The 24,292-nt window shown below is 40.3% G+C and overlaps 1 protein-coding gene across 1 annotated transcript in view; it reads right to left on the bottom strand.

Annotated features, from left to right (window-relative positions):
- CEP85L (centrosomal protein 85 like) overlaps positions 1-24,292 on the bottom strand; it is a 122,486-nt gene that overhangs the window by 6,171 nt on the left and 92,023 nt on the right. Inside the window, exons 5-12 of the mRNA XM_064447401.1 lie at positions 15,916-16,033; positions 13,790-13,966; positions 9,393-9,545; positions 8,960-9,114; positions 7,213-7,330; positions 6,839-6,889; positions 825-932; positions 226-439 (exon numbers count right to left, since the gene is read on the bottom strand). Coding sequence (XP_064303471.1) covers positions 226-439; positions 825-932; positions 6,839-6,889; positions 7,213-7,330; positions 8,960-9,114; positions 9,393-9,545; positions 13,790-13,966; positions 15,916-16,033 — 1,094 coding nt within the window. The remainder of the gene's footprint in view (positions 1-225; positions 440-824; positions 933-6,838; positions 6,890-7,212; positions 7,331-8,959; positions 9,115-9,392; positions 9,546-13,789; positions 13,967-15,915; positions 16,034-24,292) is intronic.

Here is a 24,292-nt window from a genome sequence, read left to right as displayed (position 1 = left end):
CTTAGCAAGGACCTGTGTGGTCATATGCATTTAGCAGCCCAGCTGCACTAAAAGCCCAGCGCTTTTCCGGAGAGCTCCAGGAATACGTTTCACGCACAACTGCTCCAGCTGCATAGCAAGGGGGCCACTGGCCTGTCCATCTGGCAAGATTGAGCACCACTTAGCTAAACTGTTACTTCTCTGTGTCAAAACACTATTAAGCAATGAAATGACATAATCACTTACATCTGATTCCCAGCAGTAAGGAAAGGTTAGGCTCCTTGCCCTGAGCTCTCTGGGTAAGAATACTGCACAGTGCTTTCAAGTCAAACAAGCAATGGGACATTTCCTTGAACAACTGGTCCGCTATAGGCATCTTCTCAGATACTGGCTGCCTGGACTGCTCCACCTGCCGCATCTGCTCCTTCAGGGAGGCATTCTCTTCCATCAGTCTTTGGTTCTTTGTGAAAAGCAACCAGGAAAAAGGGAAAAGTTAGTTTGCAGCAGGCACTGTAGCAGAAAGTTTCCTGATTCAAACCACAAAAAATATAATTAAAAATAATTAATTTCCATACACATACTCAGTATTTCTGTACCACTCTGAAGAATGGCAGATAGTCAGATTTTACATGGCTATTTCATGTTAGCATTGCTTAGCAGCCTTCACCCCTGAAGTTCTCACTTCCTGAGGTAGGGATGGTATCTATTATATGTCTGCACAGCAGCCAGCACAGTCAAGGATGTAATTAAGCTCATAAAGCTCTACCATGAGATCTTACAGTCACTCTGTAAGGTTCTTCCCAGCTGGTGTGGTCAGGGGTTGGGTTTCGGGAATTTTTACTTACTTCAGAGCAAGTTTTATTTAACTGTTCTATTGTCCTTTCTTTTTCTTCAAGCTCATTTGTTATCTTCTGAATGATCAGCTTTTCTTGCACAAGCTTCTCTTGCATAGACTAAATTAAATGAAAACACGGGTAATGATTTAAAATTATTGTACTTTATATTGGCACTGACAAAAAATGCATCTCAGTAAATTTCGAAGTTTCACTTATTTATTGCTTTTGCATTAATTCTTAATTTTTTATTTTCTACCATGTTCCCCCAGTAATACTCAACTGGACCTCAACAGCTCGCTGTATACTAACACAGTTATTCCAAATATCAGTGAAACCCTCTAAATAAGCAGTATCGGTTCAGAAACAAAAAGACTATATGTATGCAAAATGTCACTCCAATATGGAATACATGAGGTCTAAAATAGCCAATTTACAGTTTATGTGTGTAATAGTTTAATAAAATGCAATCTTATTTAATAAATACATTTTTAAAATTGTTTTATTTATAAAACACAGCTATAGAAATATACTTTATTTAAATATATAATTAACAATTTTGATAAAATATTATAAAAATATATTTTATATTTCTAAAAGTATATAACTATGTAATTAAAATTATAAAAACTAATACAATGAAAATAAATAATATTTAGGTGTAATAAAACAACCAATGCAGTATTGTTCATTCTAACCAAATAGTTTCACTTGAAATAAGCAGCAGATTAATGACAGCTAAGCTTCATTTGTGCAATTCCAAGTTGTAACTGAAGAATTTGGGGAGGGCTCTAGTTTCCATGAAGACTATGGCAGGGCTTCCTACAACCTTTCACAGCACAAAATTCATCTCACCACCTATATGGCTGAGAAGAAAGCCTTTGACAGTTGATACAGAGCAGCAAGCTCTTTAAAACCATTCACATACAAGACAAATCACAACAGTCTATACCACTCTACTGTGCTGAAAAAAACTACTGCAGGCAAAAGAGTAACTTATTTGTAGCTCATAGTGCCACTTTTACCATATATAATAACTACTATTTTCAGTAATGAAAACAGCAGTAAGTTTCTAGGGTGCTGTTGTACTTAACTATTGGAGCTTTCCATGACTGACTTCCACATCAGTCACAAGCAGCAACAAACGAACAACCACTGCAACATGGAATCAGCTGCTGTCAATTCCCCAGTTTTCACCTACAGAGTTGAAACTGAGCAGCCATGAGATATTTCCAAAGTGGATTCGTTGGGATGAATTCAGCATGACCACAGGTGTCTTTGTTGTTAAAAACAATCATATTTATTCCACTAGTCGGCTTTTAGGTCTGTAGATGTGTCTTTCAAGGTCATCCGGAAAAATTCAGAAAGAGGAAAATTCAAACCGTTTTATCTGAATACTACTAACAGTGAATAGTGATTATATAAACTCCTGATGCCTTAAAACAGAAAGATCTTTTCAGCTTTCAAGAAGAAAGAAATTTAAAATCCTCCTTTGTCGTTACTACTCAACTCCAATGCTGTGCTAGCACAGTGTATTTAAAGTGTCCTCCCCATCCCTAGTTCAGCATGTTAATATGTAAAACCTGTTGCCCAATTTCAATTATAAGATGCAAATCCGGTCCCATCATGCTCAAAATGCAGCTGGAGCACTGGTGACCACGGTGCATGCCTTGGCACAGCTTTGATTGTAATCTTCCACGGAGTGGATCCAGAGACCACGATATGGGGAGGAGAAGTTGCATTTCACAAACCAATGGCTCTCAATTTATGGAACGACACCGTCCCAGAATAATATTTTTTCTTGGATCTCTGTAGGAATGATCCTAATTATTCTTCTTCCAAAGCTGAAACACTCTAACAGGGAATTCTATATGGCAGCTTAAATAAAATGCTATAGAACGATCAATGTCAGTCTTTAGTAAAAGGTATGTTTAAATTGCTGCACTATGACTCTGAAGCCTTATTCAAAGACACAAAAAAACCCAAGCTCCCCACTTGACAGAACCACAACAAATTGTGTCAAGCTACGTTGGTTTTGGGGTCTTAGGAAAACAATTTAGCTTTGGAGAAGAAGCCAGAATTACTCTTGTGCATCTGCTCTTAAGACGTATGAAGAATGGAACTTTCAGGTTACCAGTACTGGGGTCTGTAGCACACAGGAGACTATGTCTATATGCAGGCCTGCCCTTTACCATGCATGTGGCCTATCGAGTGGACAAGAAGACATTCAATTGACTTGCCAGCTATAAGAATTATTAGAGCTGATGAGAAGGCAGGGAGTAACAAGAAGCAAGGCAGGGCTGACACTGAGTGAAGTTTTTAATGGCTTGGCCACTCGCGGGAGGTGTGCAGCCTTGACAAAATTTCCCAATGCATTCAGCTCAGCGCTGCATGAGCAGTGAGAAAAACCAGTACTTTGTCATACCCTTTGCAAAACTGTGAAACAATGGCGCTAAAATTTACATGCTTAATATGGACTAAAAAAACCCCACACTTTATTTTCAAGTTAGTAGTAAGAATCAGCAGGCAGAACCCAGAAATGACTACTTGTTTTTAAAACTGTTTTCACACACTTGACCTGCTTCTCAGTTCACCCACTGTGACCCTCAAAAGGAAGTGCTGAAGTAACGTGCATCCTAAAGATAAGCTGTGCGAGAAAGCACAGCTTCACACTCCAGTGGGAGGAAAAGGAGGAAGAAAGAGGGCCCTGCCCCACGTCAGAGGAAACACCCTGGGCCGGGAGAGGGCAGGAAATAGCTCTGCTTCAGGCATTTCCTTTGTTGTGCTTACAGATGAGGAGAACCCACAGTGGTGTTGAACCATCATTTTTACTTTTTTTTTTTTTTACAATAAAAACAAACAACATTGCCTACTGAGAAAAACGGCCATATTGGGTCAGACCGAAGGTCCTTCTAGCTCTGTCTGTCTGCAGCCAGACAGAAAATGCTTACGGAAGGGAACAGGGCAATGCAGTAACAGCAGATGCCCAAAACACCCTCCCAGCCTCCAAGTATCTTCAAATTTTAATGGACTTTGATGGAGTTCTCTTCCATGATCAAGTTCAGGGACACCCAGAGCCCCAGCTACAATACATGCAATAGTACTACCACTCACATGTTTCATGTTCATGTCAATGCCAGACATTAAAGGTTTGACTGTGCAGCCTTCCAGAGGGTGGGTAGGTGGTGGGAAGACAGGTTCAGAAATATTATCTTCCCCAGTGTATTTTCAGAATGACATCTGCCACTAAATCTGCATGACTGTGCGAACTACTCCAGAAACAACTACTAGAATATTCCAAATAATGTGCACATGCTCAGCTCATGAGTTGCACTGTTCAATGGGAACTACTAGAAGTGGAAATCAGTGTTTATTTCTAAAAGATAAGCCTAACATCTATCATTTGCTGCTACCCTCATTTTAAAGCTCAGAAAAAGCACATGTGCTTACCAGCTTGGAAACTGTAGCGCTGTGGGCTCAGCCAAGTTGCTCATAGTGCTACGAGTCCTCTGTACTTTACTCTTAATTTTTCCATATGCTTTCCAAAGTTACATTTTGGTGGCATTACTCTGAGCCTGACACAGTTTGGGTTTACTGTGACTGACAGGATTGACAGATGTACTTTGGGTAACACAGGCATTGTACAATCTGACTTACTACTATCTTTTTTTTGCACCAAAAAAAAGTTAATTTTGTGATATCTAAATTAATCATGTAAATACGGATTTTTAAATGCCACGCTCATCTATAATTTTTGTCTTTCTGAAGGTGTACTATATATATACGCAGCATAACACCTTGCCAAGATCCACCAGAATTTTAATCCCTCACACTCAGGAGGACAATTCAACCGATCAAAACCATACAAGGAAGGTCAAAATAATTCCACCGTGATTATGAGCAAATAGAAACTAGTGTTGCTTCATACACTGCCATCTGAAACAGAATTTCTTTATTTTCAGCTTCCAAGTTCAAAACAATGAACTGAAATACATTCTCAAGCTTAAGTTTACAAAGTGGCAGAAGACAGGGAATAAAATGAGATCATCTGAGCTGAAGATAAATCCTATCTCTGTGCTGATAAGGGATTTCAGTTTCTAATGAACTAATTTTCAATGCTTCCCAGGGAACAAATGTGGAAGGCCAGGGAGATCAAGGATACAAAGAAGCTGCTGTAGTGTACAAGTAATTTGAGGGATAACACCATTTTCGAATCTCATTTTCTGTTCTTATATAAAATACCTCAAAAGAGGAAAAGAAAGAGAAAGTCGTGGAGAACAGAACACTATGCTGTTCAGGCTGTCACAACTACTCAGCATTTCCCAGTCTCAGCTCCCTAAAGTCACTTCAGACTAAGCACGCAAAATAGCCATCTGTATAAACGTGCACAAAGATCACTAGTCTCAAGATAAAGGTGATGGAGAGAAAAAGATCAGGGAGTTTAGGAAATATGAAAAGATTTAGGTTGGTGATAATACATTTAGGCAAGTTGTGTGTATTTCTTCTAAGCACAACACATACACGTAGTATATATGTAAATAATTGTAACTAAACTATGAAGAGGGACAGAGAACCTCAGAAAGGCTATGGAGTTCAATTAGAACTTTTTCTTTTATTATAAAATATCCAAAACTACATTTGCCTGTGTCACTATTTTGCATAACAGGCTGCACCATGAAAACATCTCAATTTGATAAATTTATGTCTTCTTCAAACCTAGAGAAGCTTTTAAATGATTAATTTTCCTTTTCAGTTAACAGACTTATGTTATGTTGCAACTTAAATTCCCCTACTGCTTCTCTATGGATGTATTTAATGCACTCTAATTTAATCAAGCAAAAACATGGTTGTCAACAGGAATCAGGCCTGCTATTTACCTGCATGGTAGAGAAAGGAAGCAATTTAACGGTGGAAGACAGTGTGCAAAGTAGAAAGAAGAACACACGTTCTCTTAGCAAGTGTTATGCAAGCAGTTTTGTGTCTCTTCATTATTCGGATTCTAGCACCATAGGGTGCTCCCTTCCACTCTGGAAGGAGCAGGCATTCAGCTGATTGTTTACTACCATTTTGTTGTTCTTCCAAACCCAACGTACACAGAGCCAAAGCAGGAGCTTTCTTTATTCTCAAGGGATAACCCTGTAACTTCAGCCTCTCTGGAGGGCAAGGAAGCAAAAAAACATGGAAACAAATGCCTATCTAGAAGAATGCAGAAACTAGAATTTATTGAATGTGGCTTCAGTATTTGCTGAAAACAGGTGGGTTTTGTTTGGTTTTTTTTTAATGCTTAGCTCTTTCTAGAGAAAATTATACCTTCTTCCCTGTATCTTGTATAATGTTTCCTTTCCTGCACAACAAACACTACTCACTAAGCACCTTCCAAGGATCAGGAGCCTGATGTGTTAATCTGATTCACAAAGCTGCAACTGACTCCTATCTGACAACCTCTGCTGCCTTGAAAAGTCCTTGGCTCCAAGCCAGGTGCCCAAGATCCACCATGAGAGTTAAGACATCCAAGTGAGTGATGTGTCAGAAGCCGGTTGAACAGGGACCTGCCTAAATCATGTGAAATGTGAAGTGGTATGGTTTAGGAAGCCACCTGCCTCTACCAAGGATCTCAGCAGTGAAGCTCCTAATCAATATAACTTTTTGTATTCTGGACGATCATCTGAACCCCTAAACTGGATGGGAGGCTTCACTGTTACTAACAGAGACAGTCCTCACACTTGAAAAAGGCAGTTCTGATACAACATCCACTAGGCCAGCAGAATAAGGATGCTACACAGCAACAGTTTTTTCACTTTAGGATGAGTATTGGCAAAGCACTAAATCATACAGACATCAAGAACAAATACATTATGAGCCTGCAAGAGAACACAGGTCAACTACAGGCCATAAGATTAAGTTCCGGTCATTTCTACCTTAGTCTCCTATTTGGGAAGGTAAATGATGAAATTCAATTTTAGTACTGATATCTTTATGAACTAAAAATGGACAAAGTAAACAACAGAATATACACTCTTCCTTACCTGCATGTCTAAAATCAGTCCAGCTATCTGATTTTGTTGATTATCTATGACCTAGAATATAAAATTGAGTAATTTAAAAGGCTTGAATCTCTTCAGATTCTTTTTTTAAAAATCAGCTTACAGGTGCGTAGCCATAGATTTTAAATGGAATCTTTGCAAATGTAAATGACAAGACAGAAACTTTAACTCTGATAGAACAAGAAATTAATGCAAAATAAACACCCTGAACAGAAAAAAAGACATTTCTTTATCGAAATCATAATTAGCAATAAATGTGTACTTATTTGTGAGATATTTATTTCTGAAGTAAAAAAATAAAAAAAATGCAGGACTCAAAGTTAAAGATGCGACCAACAGATCATTTGCAGACTAACCTTACTGGCTTTCTCATTCTTTTCTTTGAGAGATTCATTCTCGCTCTGAAGCTGTTTTGTGTCCAACATGGGAAGGCGAATACCATCTTCCAGGCATTTTTCTACTTTCTGTTGTAAACTGCCATTCAACATGAAAGAAAAATTAAGTGTGCTGACAGAAACCAGAAGGGCTGTATGTTCCAGTGAAAAATTAAAGTTGCACCATCTCCCAAGCAGAACTGTAAAACTGTACCTAGCACAATCCAGCCTTATGAATGAGCAAACCAACAACAGATGAATGATGCAAGAATCCTAAATTACTGAAGTTACCATGGCACTGATAAGAACAGATTCATGCAGGAATGGTTTTACGGGCCAGATTCTGTGCTGTATCTCCCAAAAGGCACAGCTCCAGCAGTACAGCGTAGGGAGAGAGGGCAGAGAGGGGCAAAGAAAAGCTTTGTGGTGTTCACAGCTGTTCTGTGCTACTGTGGGAGGCAAAGCCAGCACCAGCATAGATCAGAGGAGCCTTCGAACCTCTCAAAGTTACAGGAGCTTTAAAACCAGGCTTTCTCACTGGGACACATACAACTCAAAGTAGAGTCCAGAACTGGAGGTTACACCGAGTACTGATGGCCTGTCCTTCATGCCCTCTGTGACTCGTAAAGGGGAGCATAAAGCCACTCCTGCCAGCTGCTCCCACACGAGGGCATGACCTTCAGACCCTCTGTAGCTCAACTCAGGCTCCTAGGTATAGCTAGAGCCTTTGCCTGCTCACCTTCTCTCAGAAAGGAAATAAATTTTATTACTTTATTAGTGTTAATCTTGCTGTCTAATTTAGAAACCAGAGGCCATCTCAACTATTTGTAGGCTTTCAGAGAAGACAAAATGATCCCCCTCTAGATTATGAGGGCATGAAGAAAAAAAAATCCTTTCATTCGTAAGATGGAAACAATGTGTCAACAATTTGGCTGGTAAGGTGCTCCAACCAGCTTGCTTTTCATCATGGAAACACTTTCAGACTCGGGTGGCATGCACCTTTACCCAATGGAGGGACAGTGAACTGTAGTAACATCCACATAAATTATTACAACTTATTGCCCCCTGCTTCCCCCTGCTTTTTCCTTCTTAAAAAAAAAAAAGTGTTTAAGTAGCTCCCCTGATCTAAAATGAATTGTAGTAACAATGTCTTCATGTCTCATCTGGAATCTTCTCACGGGCACCTGTCCCATTTGTTTTTTCATAGTTGTGCAAATTCAATGACAGCAGATTAGCTACAGCTAAATCTCCCTGTAAATACCACCACCCTCAGTGAAAAGGCAAGAAACAACTACAATTTATTTAAATCTTTGACTCTTCCCTCATATACCTATCAGGCAATACCCAGGGAGTTTTTCACAGCTCATGACAGGATGAGTTATCAAACAGGAGTGCGGGCAGCTTCTATATAACGCCTCTTTGCTGCACATGTTTATTCTATCCTCTGTCTAGCAGCAGGCTATGACGCCATTGCAACGGTGTCCCACATCCTTAAAGAAAAATAGTGAAGAGTGTCCTAGGCAGACTTTCCTCTGGTATTACTTGTAATCTGACACAAATGAAAATCTTGTTGGATTTTCTATCACATTACACTGTCATGGTGCACAGTAATATATTTATGCCATGAAAAGCTTTGTAATAGATTAAGAGCACAAATAACAGTAGATCTTGACACCAGGTGGGAAAGTATACCCCCATTTCTGGGTACAGCCCAAGCAGCTGTTCATACCTCTGTACTGTTGTGACCAGCTCTTTTTCCTTTTTCTTCTGACACACCAGTTGCAATTCTCTCTCTCTGCACTGCGATCGGGCCTCTGCAAGCTTCTTTTCTAACTCCGTCACAGTTTCTTGAAATTGCTTGTTCTTCTCTTCTAGAATTTGCAGCTAACACAGGTTACGTTAGTCAGACACAAAGCCACGTTAGCAAAAGGCCTTGCAGCAGGCCACAGCCTTGCAGTTACCTTCTGTATAATCTTAGGCCCATTTCAGTTATCTCAGTATTACAATCTCTAATAGCTACAGTGCTTTCTAAAGCGTGTAAATACTTCTCTTACTAAACAGATGGGGAAAAAATACATGTTGAAATAGTAAAAAATTTGACAACAGATATTAAGATGCCTACTTGTATTTTTAAAAAGTAAAACAAACGCCCTTTTTCTTACCTGTTTACTCTGCCCTTCTATATCATCCAGCGTAGGTAGGTCAGCCAGGTATTTTTCTAAGGTTTCAATTCGTCTTTGTTTTTCTTTGTTTTGCTCAGACTCTTTCTGCCATTTCTTTTTCAGGCTATTAATATATCGGTCTCTAGTTTTAAGCTAGAAGAAAGTAAGAGTACATATTTTATGATTAAAGTGAAAAATAAACCTGCTTTGGAAGCAAAGGCTGGTCAGTCTTCATGAATTGTACTTTCAGCTGCATGAAAGGTTTGGTTACTGCAGAAAACAAAACCAAAGAATGACTAATCCCAGCAGCTCCAAGTCACAGACCCACATGTGACCTCAAACCACAGCTGCTTCACCTCTGCCCAGAACATGCCATGCGCCTTGCTAACTGAAAACATGAACAGTTCAACAGTTAAAGTATTCTTAATTTTTTCACCAATGGAGATGTTAATATGCAACGAATGATCAGGAAATATTTTAGCGTGTCCTCTTCCTCTGACCTAGGAAAACAACTTAAAACACAGGGACCAAGAACTTAACCCAACAAGAACTGGAGCCTGACTTTGATGTAGTCTGACAATTACATCAGAGGCCATCAGAACAGAGTAATGGCCTTCTTAAACACCTTTTCTACAGGCATCTTAACTGGCCATCAGCCTGCAAAAGGTGTTTTATATTGTGTTATCTTTGCTTGCACTCCTGGTATGTACTTTGCTTTATTATCTAGGTCAAAAGAAGGGGAAAGGCAGGCAGGAAGGAAAATAAGAGTATTTTCCAGTCATAGTACAATTTAATGAAAAACAGTATCTCTATTGCTTGAACTCAGGTGTAGTAATTCACAGATAAAAACACTTGCCACTAGAGTAAATGATAAATGTACTTTTATTTTGGTGCAACAGACATCCATCTCACTGAGAAGTAAGTGTGTGACACTGTCAATGTCAGAGCTCAGTAACAGAGCCTACTGAAAAGTGTAAGTCAATAATACCTGGAAAGTTTTTCCAGAGATAATCTTCTATATATCGGCCAGAAAACTGAGGATTGCCAAAAGGTCGGAAATCTTTAGATCTTTTATTTTATTAAGGCCTCAAAACTGAGGAAAGATTCCAGGCTGCTTTAAAATCTTTCTAACTACACAAAGCTCAAGTAAACCCCTTGAGAAAAGGAGGCTTAGAGGGGATTTCATCACCATGTACCAGTACTTAAGAGGTAGCTACAAAGAAGATGGCAGTTCCTTTTTTACAAAGAGTCGCATGGAGAGGACAAGGGGGAATGAACACAAGTTGCTCTGGGGGAGATTCCAACTGGACATGAGAAGAAAATTTGTCACAGTGAGGACAGTCAACCATTGGAATAACCTCCCCAGTCCAACCTAGAAAGGTTGCACTAGATGATCCCTGAGGTCCCTTCTAACCTGGGATTCTGTGATTCTGTGATCCAGTAAGGCAAAGTTGCAACTCAGCCATGATCTTTTGCCACAGTATGTGCTTCAGAACCACACACGTATGTATGCCGATGGTGCACCATAAGAGTTGCCAGGAGTCTGACTGTTCCCTAAGTGAATGCCTTCCCTCTGTTTCTCACATACCACTAAGGATGACAAGTTGACCAGTCAGAATACTCCAGTACTTGTGTGATGAAGATTACGTCGTTTCCAAACCTTCTGTCCTGCGTATATACCACAGGAAATTTTCTCGCCTGCAACCTCTCTCGTTCTAATAGCTACCATGTTTGCCTTGGGACTGCTCCTACCCTCTCTTAGTCCCCAGCATCACCCTGACAACTCTTTCCACCTTCCATCACCTGAGATGAAAAAATGAAGTGTTGGGTGTATTTTTTTGGATTTTGGTTTGGTTTTTCTTTGTTGTTTTTTTTTTCAATTCACTACTCTTGCTGACTCTGCTGAGAGGAAAACAAGCTTTGGATTTTTGTGTGTGTGGTGGTGTGTTTGTTTTTTTTTTTTAAATCTCCTCCTCCACACATACACACTGCTGATGACTTTATTGGGGCAGGATAAAATAGGAAAGCTCCCACCTCTTGGCAATTAAATATTAAAAGCAAGGCCAGAGAAATCATAGCGGAGACCACTACTACAAGCTATCAGCAGTGCCATACAGGAGTCCTTCACAATTACCCACACCAGAGGAAGAAGGAACAGCCAGCAGGGTACGGATTGCTGAACTGAAGCATTTCCAGCCCAGCACCCCAATTTGAGGGCTGCAAAATCTGCAGATGCCAAGAGGTACATTCATGCCTGGCACAAGGAAAAAGAGAACCTAGGCATTCGTGACATGGACACCGGTGGAGAGTACTGAAGCATCTACCTTAGCAGGCTCCCTCAGCTAGGAAGCTGTGAGGAGCTACCATGACTACCAGCCAGTCATGACAGGGAAGCTTTTTCAGGCTTCTGAAATTTCCTGCAATGGGAGCTGCAGTGAGGAGCTGAGTGCCCTCCATCCCTTCCAGGTTGCTTGTGGCTCTGCAGGTTATCATGCTTGCCTTCAGTCACTTCTTTTCCAGTGTGAAGATTTAATCATTCCTCCTGTGATTTTCTGATGGATACCCTTCCACTTTGTTGCCCTTCTCTGAACCTTTTCCAGTTCCAGTACATCCTGTTTTTGTGATGAGGGAGACTTTCCTAAACTTCTCACCACTGACAAAAGACAGTCAAGGAAACAGGAGTGTTCCTTATGGGTTTTTTTTCCTCCCACCTACATGGAATGGTCACAGCTTGTCCCTTATTGCCAAAAACTTACCATCTGTACACTGTATTTAAACGTTGTGTATTAAAAACTACAATGTAGGAAAAGATAACATTATTTGCAAAGATGGGACAGAGAGAAGCAGAAATGTATGCCAGAAACCTTAACCTAAACTTCTATGTGTTCTTTTAGCATATACTTAGAAGGAAAGCTCACCTGAATGTTAACAGCGTTTTTCCCACTGCTTGGCCAAATCTGGCTTTGGGCTGAGAACACTTACCCTCTCCAAAGGAGGAGGCATTCACTCGGAAATAACCCTAGCAGTTGTTGGCAGAAATCCCTCTGATCAGTACAGAAACTGTGTTTTTTGTCCCCTAACATTAGTCACTGATCTGGGACACCAAGCCTTTGGGCTCTGACCTGATCTCCCTATAAGAACAGCAGAGGAACTCCAGAGATGGCTGTCCCCAGGCTCAGCACCCAGCAGGCCACCGCCCTGTGGGAACAGAGCACAGCTCCCTCCTCCCTCCACAGTCTTCCCTCAGACAGAAGGGCACTGATTTTCCTATAGAAACGTGCTCTCCCTCCCTGCCCCTTCTCTCCTTGAGAGCCTTTTGTTGAGTGCACAGAATGGATGGGTGTTAAGGGGTGAATCAGGACTGTGCAGTGAATCAGGCTCCTAGCTACAGACCATCCTGCTGACACAAGCACTGCTGCACAGGTCCTCACCACTGCCACCACCTACAGCGGCAGTTCCTACAGAGTGAGGAATACAAGCAGTAAAAGCCAAGACAGGATGAAGCAGCAGCATCCAATTTCTGCCCTTCCTGAATGTTACCCTTAGTGAAAAACATACTGCAGGGTTCACAGGAAATGGTAAGGCAGCATTTGAGATGAATTATGCTTTCTTCTTTGTCTTCCCACCTGCCACTTCACTGTATCATACTGCTCCTACCCCTTGAACCTGCATTAATGTAAATCTAAGTCTAATAGCAGGGCCCAGTCATCAAAGAAGAAAAAGTAACAGTGACGATGTATCCCCAAAACATTAATTAGGAACCACTTGGACAATGGTATGTTCCTGATTGCAATAAAGGAAGGCTGTCAGGACACTCAAAACTACCCCTGGGTATTGCTTCAGCCTCCAAAGAAACCCCTTGTCAAGACAGTTCCAAGAACACCGCCATCTAAGCCCCTTCCTTGTCTCAGACTAAAGTCTACTCTGTACATCCTAGCAAAGCTACAGGAGAATCACTTCTGCTTGAGTAGGCACATACAGGCTGGTAAATGCATCTTGAACCATGAGGCCCACATTTACAAGCCATGCTAAAAATAGGGATTTCATTTTCACACTTTGTTTTTAAATGATATTTATTTACTCTAATAAACATGTCAAGCTACTTGAATTCTTAGAAGTGAGCTGGTTTTCTTCAAAGCAAGTTTAACTGATACCTGGTTAAAACCACCATCATGACTGCCATTTCATCTAGTATCACTTTTTAGGATGTAATCACTACAAGCTCAGATTTATCCATTGCAAACACCTACAATCACTATCAATTTTTCTATCACAGATAGTTTAGCTACCTTTTCAAAATAGCTCAGCAACCCACACAGTAAGTTGCTTTCTAGCAAACAAAACATATACTGCTATAACAGTGTCAAAAGAAAATTTGGAACATAAAAGACACTTACTTTCTCCTCCATCTTCTTCTTCTCCTCACTAGATTTGTTTGAAATCTGTTTTATAAATTCACTGAGTTGTAATTCCTTATTCTCAGCTGCTGCAATCTTTCGCTCAAGCTCCTCAAGGTGGGATGCTGATCTTTCTGAAACGTGAGGTTGCAGTGGTGTGCTCTCATACTGTGGTTGCTTACAAAAAGAAATAACATAATCATACAAATGAACGCACACGTACCACTGTATAGTTAAGCAGCACAGCAGAACACAGTCCTGCATTTTTTTCCACTGTCAGGAAGGGTGGGGTTTGATTTTTCAAACATTAAAATACATTGTTACAGCATGTATTTCAGGAATCTGCAGCAAAAAAATAAGGAAGCTGAACACATTTGCATTCACAACACATGCAGATGAACATTGTGGGGCCACTTTTACCCTCAGATTTATGGAAGGGGTGTGACTTCTTCCAAAAGAAATCCCTGAAAATCCAAAAAAAAATGTTTTCAAAACAAATCATTGCCACTGCATTATCTTACCACCCTCTAGAAGAAAAGCACTCTATAAAATGGCTACGAATATATTAGAGATGCTCCGATCTCAAGATCCTTCTAAAGCAGAACATTAGTACTAGTCAAACCTTAGAACTATCACACCTGAGGTACAGAACAGTGCAGGGACAAGCCTGAGACTACAGCTACAATGAGAAAGCAGGCCTCCTACCTTCTGTCCTGTATACCAAAACCCTCTTCCCTTTCCATTTCACTCAGTTCACAATAATACTCTCCCACCTCCACTGCCCACAGACAAGCACAAAATGGAAATCAGCTGTATGTGGGATGAAAAAGGAGATGCATCCCATTAAGCTTTCAGTTTCATGATCCTTTTAATAACATAAATTGTTATCTTTAAAGAATAGACAGTGTTTTTAACTAGCAATGTTCCTTCAGCAAAGCATTAAAAGAGATTAAAACCTCCATTAAAGGAGATTTGCATTTGTAAGTTAGTCTTACAGAAGGCCCACATATCAAGCAGAAATCCTAATACACTAGAAACGTTTAATTCTTTAAATTATGAAAGATGAATATATCTGCTGCTTTACTTGAAGGGTATTATGGTATACTAAGATACGTACACTAAAATTTCTAAAATAAATCTTAATCTAGACAGAATTTTAAAGTATTTTATAGAAGAACTTCTGGAAGCACCGGAAGTCACATTTCTAGACGTCTGAAAAAGTTTCTGAATACCTAACTTCACACCAAGGCTCCACTTGAATTTCTCTCCCATCTCTCACAAACCACATTTTCACCTGATGCACAGCTGTGTTATTCCAAGGACATAATTAACGTCACACTGAAGTACGCTAGCTGAGATCCTGGTGCAGTGCTTGTGACAGAAAAAGTTATGGTAATAAAAGGAGGACAGAGAAGCTATTTCTCTGCATATCTGCATGTAATGTTCTCTTTCTGAATTGCCTTTTAGATAATCCAAGGTCTGGAGATGGAATTTGTGTGCTACAACAAGGGCAGCAGCCAAGTCCTCAAACTGATCTGCATCTCATTGTTAGCCTATGCTATCTCATCCTTACACTTTCGGATATTTGTGCTAGTTAGATAAAAATTAAGACAGGTGTGCCCCAAATACCACCACAGATTCCCTTTCAGACTAAGTGTTCCTTAGGAGTACAAATCCATAGCCTTTTCAGGTGTCTTGTGCAAAGGTGTTCCACCAGTTTCTTTGCCTTCTCGCATCTCTTCCATCTATTCTATTGACACAATCTAACCACTGGTTTGGGCAGTGTCTCCTTCTCTTCAGAAAACCTTCCATCAGTTGTTTTCAGGTACCTCTTATCAAACAACTTTATCTCCTAGTATCCCCTGTATAACTGTGCTACATGCACACTGTTAAACCCCTATTCTTACCATGTCACAATCCCTCAATTCTTACCCCATTTTTATCAGATTTCAAAACAAATATGTAAAATATGTTAACATAACTTAGATTTCTGCTATACAATTACACAACCATCAATAATCACAAAAGCTTTACATTTTGGCCTATAGTAAATTATGAACATGCTTTCAGGTGCTAGTTCCTGGGCAATAGAAAGCTTTGCTGAAAGAAAATAATATCCATACTACCTGCAAATTAGTCATGTAAGGTTCTTCATAGTTCACAAGATGGCTCGCTCTTGCATGCTGAGCTCGTAATTCATTCTCCCTTATCTTCTGATGTAAATTGTTAATTTGCTGCTTTTGCCTGTAGTATACAGATTTTATTTGAAAACAAAAGGAATGGAATAGAGATTAAAAAGACCCATAGATTTTAAGACTTACGCTGAATAATACTGTAATAATGCTATTTGACTATCCTGGATCTACATTAGCTGTGGGCTTTTTCCCACTGCAGACAGACTGTAACTAGTCTAGTTTATCACTAGAACTGGAATCTCTTCAGGGTACAGGCAAACTACAGTTGCCATGTAGCTTTTATTTAAGCATACCCCAAAGGGTCTGTGCTCAGCTGGCAATAATAAGCAAATTTTGCAGAAATACAGTTTGAAAACTCTATCAATTTGGTGGGGGTTTAGGGAGGTTCTGTTGTGATTTGCTCCTAGCACAGAAGGATAAGCAGATAAAAGTATACAGAACACAGAATGAAAACAAACAAAACCTGTACCTTCATTTACTTGGACTTCTGTCTGGCCCCTTTCTTTTTGCCAGAGCTGACTTTTGGTACAGGTTAAAGAGATTCAGGAATTCAATTAATCAAGATGGGCAGAAAGAACTTAAGAAGAAAAAGACATTTTATTTTTTTATATATATATTTTTATATATATATAGACAGCATGGCCTTCCTGCAAGGCCTTTCTTTTTGCTTTGCTTAAGATTTTCTCATTCAACTGTTTTATGTAAGATGTCCCCTAACTCTAGGGTAAAATACCACACTGCATGCTAAACCAGAATTAACCTCTTAACACCAATTGCTTGGCCAGTGTACAGCAGAAACAGTAGTGCTATTATATCAGTATTTAATTATATCACCAATTGTATCACTGTTTAAATCATGACTGCATTTGAACTAGCATGACTGCAGGGCAAATGCAAGCCAGTCTCAGCGCTGTGAGGTGTGCTGTACTCTATGGAGTGATGGACACCTCAAAAACTGACTCCAGAATGGAGCTGTCAGCATCCATCAGAAACACACATAGCAACCTCCTCAATAAACGTAGAACTATTTTTGTGCACCCCTTTAACTTCCCTTTTTCCTTCTTTTTTATACCAGGATATATTTGCATGCAAGCATGAAATTGTTTCTCAACACTTCACCTCTACGCACACAGTATGACTGGCTTTGCTGGAAAAGACAGCACTGAACTGAGTCTTAACCCAGTCTTAAGAGGAGATAAATGGCAAATACAGGTTAACTTCACGGGAGAAGACCTGCCTGTGCACACACTGGAAAACCAAATGCTCTAAAGGTGCAGAAAGAGATCAGAGGGTTTTTTTTTTGTGGTGTGGTGTTTGGTGGTTTTGTGTGGTTTGTTTGTTTGTTTGTTTTATAATTTGGGGGGGTTGTGTTTAGGAAGAGCATCTCGGAAATGTTATCATGAGTATACAAAACATGTATTACACAAGCTATAAACTAACACAAAAGATGTATTATTTGAAAAGATGCCAACTGCAAATTTTCAGAAGGAAAATAAGATGCGAAAATCCAATTAAAGGGAATATTTTAGTCACATGTATTTTCCTAGCTAGTCATCAGCCACCTGTATCCCAATTTGATTTACAAGAGGAATTTAATTTCCTCTTGTAAATTTCAAGAATAGTGAATATATTAGAAGCTAAACTTTTAAGCTATACATGATGCAGAATATATAATGCACGCCTACAGAACATCTTTTTTGTGTTTCCCTATTTTTAAATCTATAAAGAATAGCAATGAATGGGAAAACAGTATAATCAAGTTGTACCTTAGAACAAATCATTCAAGGCAATTCATAAAAAACAGAGCAACTTAAAGTATTTACATGACTCCATAGCAATTCTTAAAATATTCTTTATCACCACAGGTGATTTTGAGGCTTCCCTTTTCCATTCCACTGTCTAGAAGGAGCAAGCTTGTACAAATGTAAGAGGAATATATAACACTGAAGGACATTGTATAGTTCTGGTTGGCATCTGTATGATGGCACTACAAATAAAAATCTTCAAACTTATTTCAGAAGAAGCAGATTTGAAGATTAGGTAAAAGAATATGCTCTTAACTTGTAACAGACCTTATATGAGCCCAAGAGCTTGTATAATCATATGAGAAAATATAAAGCCTTGATGACTTCTGTGCATGCTTGCTCACAAATACCAAAATCATTTAGTATGAGTTGTCTTATGGACAGAAGTAATTTTTCTTTTTTTAAATCACTTTATTACTTACTAGACAGATCTGATCTACTAAAGTATCTTTGCCCCATGTGTTTTAAAATTATTTATCCATTTGTCACTTATCCCTTGAAGGCACTATGTGGTTTTCTGTTTGTGGCTGACTGTATCTTAGCAGTGCCTTCCTTCACAGGCAGGATTTCAATAGCCTGAACTAAATACTACAGCCTGGAGTAAATGTTTTAAAATATTTTTGAACTTCCAGTGTTGTTTGAACTACATTACCATATCTCCTTTCATAATCCTGTCCCTACCCTACCAAATCCCTGCAGGAAAAAAGGTGAGACAAATTAATCCGTGATGAAACAGAGCTGTGCTAGCACAGAGTGTAACTAGCTTGTTTCTTTTCACTCTGCAAAGCATGAAACTCTCCATTGCTATAAAACCTCGCCAACAAAACACACCATACAAATGTTTTAAGGCTATGTAGATCCTGCACAACTTCTTTGCATAACCACCTCTCTGAAAATATTAACCTCATGGCAGCCAGAAACAAAAATTCTGAAAACAGCCCAGCCGTCACAAGCAGAATAAAAGATAAGCACCATAGAAACATATTTACTGTTTACATACAATCCTGTAAGTCTTTACAGGCCTCATACCAGATGCATTTTATCACTGATGTTCTCATATGCTAAGACAGTTTTAATCCTCTGTTAGACCACAGCTGTTACTATTAATCTGCTGCATAATCACAGGCTGTGAGCTTTATTTAAAGGGAGTGTAGAAAAGTTCACTCTTCATAAACGCAGTTCACGTATTGCAGCTGGAACACTGTCCCCAGAAGCCTCCCTTTTACCAATCAATCAACACAGTGCTTTAAAAAAAAAAAACAAACGAAGAACACAACACACCAAAAAAAACCCCATCACCACCCCCCCACCCCTCCCAACAACCTTCAGAAATTAGGTGTTTCCAAAATCCTGCTCAGATACATGGCAACTGCCATTCTGGGTAGGCCCAAACCAGTTATAAATAATCCTGAAACTGAGGGCTTTTACCTTCTAGGCAGCAACGCTACTCTCACCTTGTATCAGCTATAACATTTATAACCTCATGTGTACCCTCTGTGTTCACAGAGGGTCTGACTAAAGCAGAATGAAATTCTGTAACTGTTGTGACCAATGCTGGCAAACTCTCCTCCACTCTTCTCTTTTATCAGCTGCTAACACCCTCAAGTCTCCCCCAGGGGTTCAAGATGTGTTAAAAAAAGATTAAATTAACTTTTTATGGTTTTTTTTGCCATAGACACCAGATTTACACAGAAATTGCCAATCACTCAGTCTTACACAAGACTGAAGTCTCCAGACATTGAACTCCTCAACCTTTTGTGATGCCAGAAGCCACCTGCGTAGGAGTGGCCGCAGCCCGCAGAAATGCTGTGGCTAGAGCTCAAGGCACGGGGGATCCTGACAGGAGCCCACACTCGAGAAATTAGACCACAGCTGACACGACCCGGTTCAACGAAAATACTGTACCTACGTACCATGGAAACTACTCTCCTTCAGAAATTCCCTTTTTTCCCCATGAGTGAGAGTTACAGTTCTACATTGATGGCAAATGGCAAAGTAGCAGCTACTGGCATATTATGAGTGTCAAGGGACTTCTACAAGGTTTCATTTAGCTCCTTTGTCCAAAGAGAAGACACTCTATTTCACTTCAAGTGTCAAGTGTCTGTCTTGACACACCCATTTCCCTTAGGCTTAAGAAAAGGGGGCAATACCCTGCTGTAAAGTTATCAACCAACCAAAGGGACTCAGAGGGGAGAAAGTCTGTTTTACAAAAAAGGAGGAAAAAAAAACAAAGTCACGAAAGGCAGGAATAAAAAAACCCCATCCTTTTGGGAGGGACGTTTAAAAGTGTTCCTTATTTAAACGGATGTTTCAGAAGAAACTGTCATTAAAAGATATATAAACTTTAACTCTTCTATCCAATTGATTAATACAAACATGACACTAGTAACATTGTTTTCACAAATGCTTCTGGCACAGATCTTTCCAGCCATCCCTCAAGGTGTAATATTGTCTCCAGGAACAGAGGGGTGGCAGTGCTGAAGCAAACAGCCAAAGGGAATTGAAACTCCTTTTGAACTAGAAGATTGTCTGCTACATGGAAGACCACTACAGTTACCTGCAGAAGGATTCTGCCCTGAAGATATTCTCATGTATTTTTCTTCACATACTATGATTTTAGGGCTTTTTTTCCTCAGAAGCAACTTGCTTTCATATTTTCATTATTATTATCATTATTTTTCTTCGAAGAATTTCACTGATACCCTGGACTCTAGCTTTTCACCCAATTTTTTTTGAACGTCCAGCCATAATTTATAAATATCCTGAGATCAAATCCTCCCAGTGCTGCTCACAGGTACATTGTTTCTGAGGGAACTCAGCTGAAGTGATAGGGTCTTTTATCCCAATTCCCACATGTTATTTACACACTAGTTAGATTATTTACAGAAAACCCTACTATTTTCACAAAGTATTGACTTTGGCTTACTTCCAGGTCTTGTAAAATGAACATATCTTTTGTTCCCTTTTCTTCTACTTCCTCGAGCATTCTTTATTTTTGTAAACGAAATTTCAAGGTTTCAGTCATGTTTCACTACTGCAGATCAATGACACTTTGTAAGAAAGGAAAGGTAAAAACCTGCCATGGCAGATCATACCATTGTCTTGCTTTTCCCAGAATTAACAACTCTTATCCCTACACGAACTGCTGCCACTAGACACTAGGCTACCTGACCACAATGTTGATTCTGTGTAACTATTTTTATGGCATTCACGGAGAGTAGTTTTCCTTATCTGATTTCCTGCCTGCCACAGATACTTCCATTCCCACACAGTAACCTCTGTGTTGAGCCCAACAATTTAAAATCAACCAAAGGACATCAATCATCAGGAAGCTAAAAGCCCACACTCAGAGGACTGAAACCAATGAAGTGACATACGTCAGCATAGTTCTGACAGGTCTCTGCCAATGTCCTTTGCTGTAGAAGAAAGCAGAAGCCCTTGATCCCGAAAGCTGCTATGTTTGGGGAGAAAGTAAATTCTGAGCATCAAGCATACAAGAAGGATAGTTCACTATATCTGGCTCAAGCTGCTATCTTTCTAATGCTAAGGCGATGAGGGACATAAGTAAATCCCAGAATACTTTCAACCAATTACACACCTAAGGAAAAAACACATTTTTAAAGCCCCTGCAAACAGTAAACCAGCTCAACAGCTATCATTTTCTCTTGTAATGACCATCAGTGTGCCCTAACATCAAGTAACTGTTTCTAGCTTGACTAAAGCCTGGTCTGTAAATAAGCAGCTCACTTTCAGTTGGTATATGCAGATGACAAGAAGAGAATGCACTAACACTGTGCTGCCCTGTCTGTTTGGGGAGAGGCTGTCAGTGTCCCTCCTGTGTACCTTGGACATCAGCTCTCAGCACCTCACTGGATCACAGCACCCTGGCCCACCCCCTCACACTCCCCTGGAACCCCTGGCCCTTGTGGAGCTGGAAGGGAGAGAGTAGAATGAGAAGTTACTGGGCTTGAAGGTGCTGTGTAGTAAAAACCAGTGATAGTCTTGTGGTAATATGAATAATGCTGGCCCTGAACAAAACAGTGGGCCTGGTCCCTGAAGCTGGGTGTCTGGGATGATGCTGAAGGTAAGGGACTGACTAGGGAGAGCTGGTGAGGAAGACAGGCAAAAGTCCAGGCAGCACTGGTGCAGCTCTCCTTCCCCTCCATGGCATGCTGTGGGCACCGCCCCACCAAGCTGCCACAGCCAGAACAAGGACCTCCGCTGTGGCCCACCCTGGCACTGCTGTGCAATCAGAAGAGTGAGTGCTCTTCTGCACATCAGTGAGGGGAGAAAGGCAGGCCATGTACTAGTCTCAGTGATAAGAACATCACCTCACTAGGACATTCGTATTTTAAGGTCAGACTCAGAAAACACTTAAAGGCAGGCGAGGGAATGACCAAAAAAGGCTTCACGTGTGCATTTCAATTATGGATCTGCTAAATTTACAGTCTCCCTGCCTATGGACAGTAAGGGGCTGCTTCTGGTGGTGTATGTTCCCTGTGCCACTATTCTCTACAAACAAATATGGGAAAGCATGCTATGCCCCAGGAAATGGCAGCCAAGCTCCCCCGATCCTGGATGACTATGAGTATGACTGTACTTACAAAGCTAGCTAGAATCCAGAGGAAAACTACTGGTGCCACTTGACACTAACTGGAGCCATTTAAATGGGCAGTAAGAAAGTTACAGCCATAGGAGTAAAGTCTCAGCTGAGGGGGAGGTGGGGCAGACCTTGGCTTTGATACATTTGTAGTTCTGTTCTTTAGATCAAACCAGCCCCTTTGAAAGCTCAGGTCAGCACAAAGGATGTGGGATAGCAGAGAATAGCACAGAGCTCAGCAGGCACAAGTCTGGACTGTCTTCAGAGACCAGCATTAATAATAAACAAACTGCTTGATATACAAATTGCTTCTCCGTATATCTCAAAAACATGGGTAAGACATAACTGACATTCACATCATTTTCTCATATTCACACAGGACAAGCGAACTGGGGACGCATGCTTACGTGACACTCATATGCATTCATCTGGAAATAAAGCCACATCTTCTTCAACCTTGGATCAACTCATCTGTTCTCATAAACCCATCTTACCCCTCATTTACACAAAACCCACATATGCCAGAGAAGCACTTCCTCCCCTCAACTTTCAAGAGACTTAAGTTAGCATAAATCTAAGTCCAACACTACAAGTCAAGTTACTGGTCCAGTATCTTCAAACACTTCAGGGACTTCAGAACAGAGCTTCCTCCACCACAGAAGAGACACTAGTAGCTTCATAATAAATCAAACAACAATTGATGCTTACCTTCAAAAGTCATGAGTTAACGAGAGATTTGCTTTAGGTGAAAACGCCTGAGCAGCTTTCCTCAGAATTGGGATGCAAAGTACAACATAACACAGATCCTTTCGTATTACAAGTATAATTTACTCCACACCACAGTTGGATGTGTGCTGCTTTGTTCTGTTGCTTAAGAAGCTGGATACTAATTTTTATATCCCTTTGTTTTAAAGGCACGATCTCTTGGGACCACAAGTCCAAACGTGCAGAGTACTGATAGGGAAAGAGATCAGTAGTAAACAAAGTCCTAAAAACAATGCAAATACCGTTTCCGTAATTTGGAAGATAATGCCAACAGGACTCCAACATCAGCAAAGCTCATGAGAAAAGATGATCTCAAATTTCCTGTGCAATAAAGTCAGGGGTTTTTGGTGAAATTAAGAGCCTGCAGTTCAAAGTGAATACTACCTTTCCACCAGTCACAGGAGAGCTTATCTTGAAGAGGAGATGGGAACACTACCCCGGGAGTCAAGAGGTGATCTCTGTTCTGGATGGATTGTTATTTTTTAAATGACTTTTCTGAATTGCATAGAAGTTTGAAATGCTAGCCTGACCCATGGGAGGTAAACTAGTGCTGAAGCAAGGCAGGCAAGAGCACAGTCAGCAACTGTACTTTCTCAAATGCTCTGGACTAGTTAATCAAAGGGGTGTGAGGCATATGTAGGGTGCAGACATGACTGTCTGCTCAGAGGACTGCACCCACCCTCCCACAGTCAAAGGTTTTTGACTTCTGCAGTCTCCTGACAGGGCAAAGACAGAGCAAGCCTTGCACCTCCCCTGCTGTTCTCAGCTCTGCCAAATACTAGAATTTTCTAAAAATATTTAAATCTACAGAATGGAACATGGCTCAGCACCAGTTCCACAGAAAAGAACCTGGGATTGCAGCTGACCAAAACACACAACCCTGTACTGGAAAAAGCAAACACTACACAAGCACGGCCTGTGAGAGAAATTAGCACTCAGCTGGAGGGAGGCCTCGACTGGCCGGTTTGGACACTTCAGGGAAGATGTATTAATTAGCTGGAGAGAACTCAAGGAATAATGAAAGCTAACAGAGGTCTAGAAAACATGACCTAGGAGGAGAGACTAAGTCATATTAGGAAAAGGTTTCTAATGTTTCAGCTAATTAATCACCAAACTGTGCAACCCAGAAAGCTTGTAG

Source organism: Phalacrocorax carbo, chromosome 3 (assembly GCF_963921805.1).
Source record: "Phalacrocorax carbo chromosome 3, bPhaCar2.1, whole genome shotgun sequence".
NCBI lineage: Eukaryota > Metazoa > Chordata > Aves > Suliformes > Phalacrocoracidae > Phalacrocorax > Phalacrocorax carbo.
This window is presented reverse-complemented; position numbering and strand designations above follow the sequence as displayed.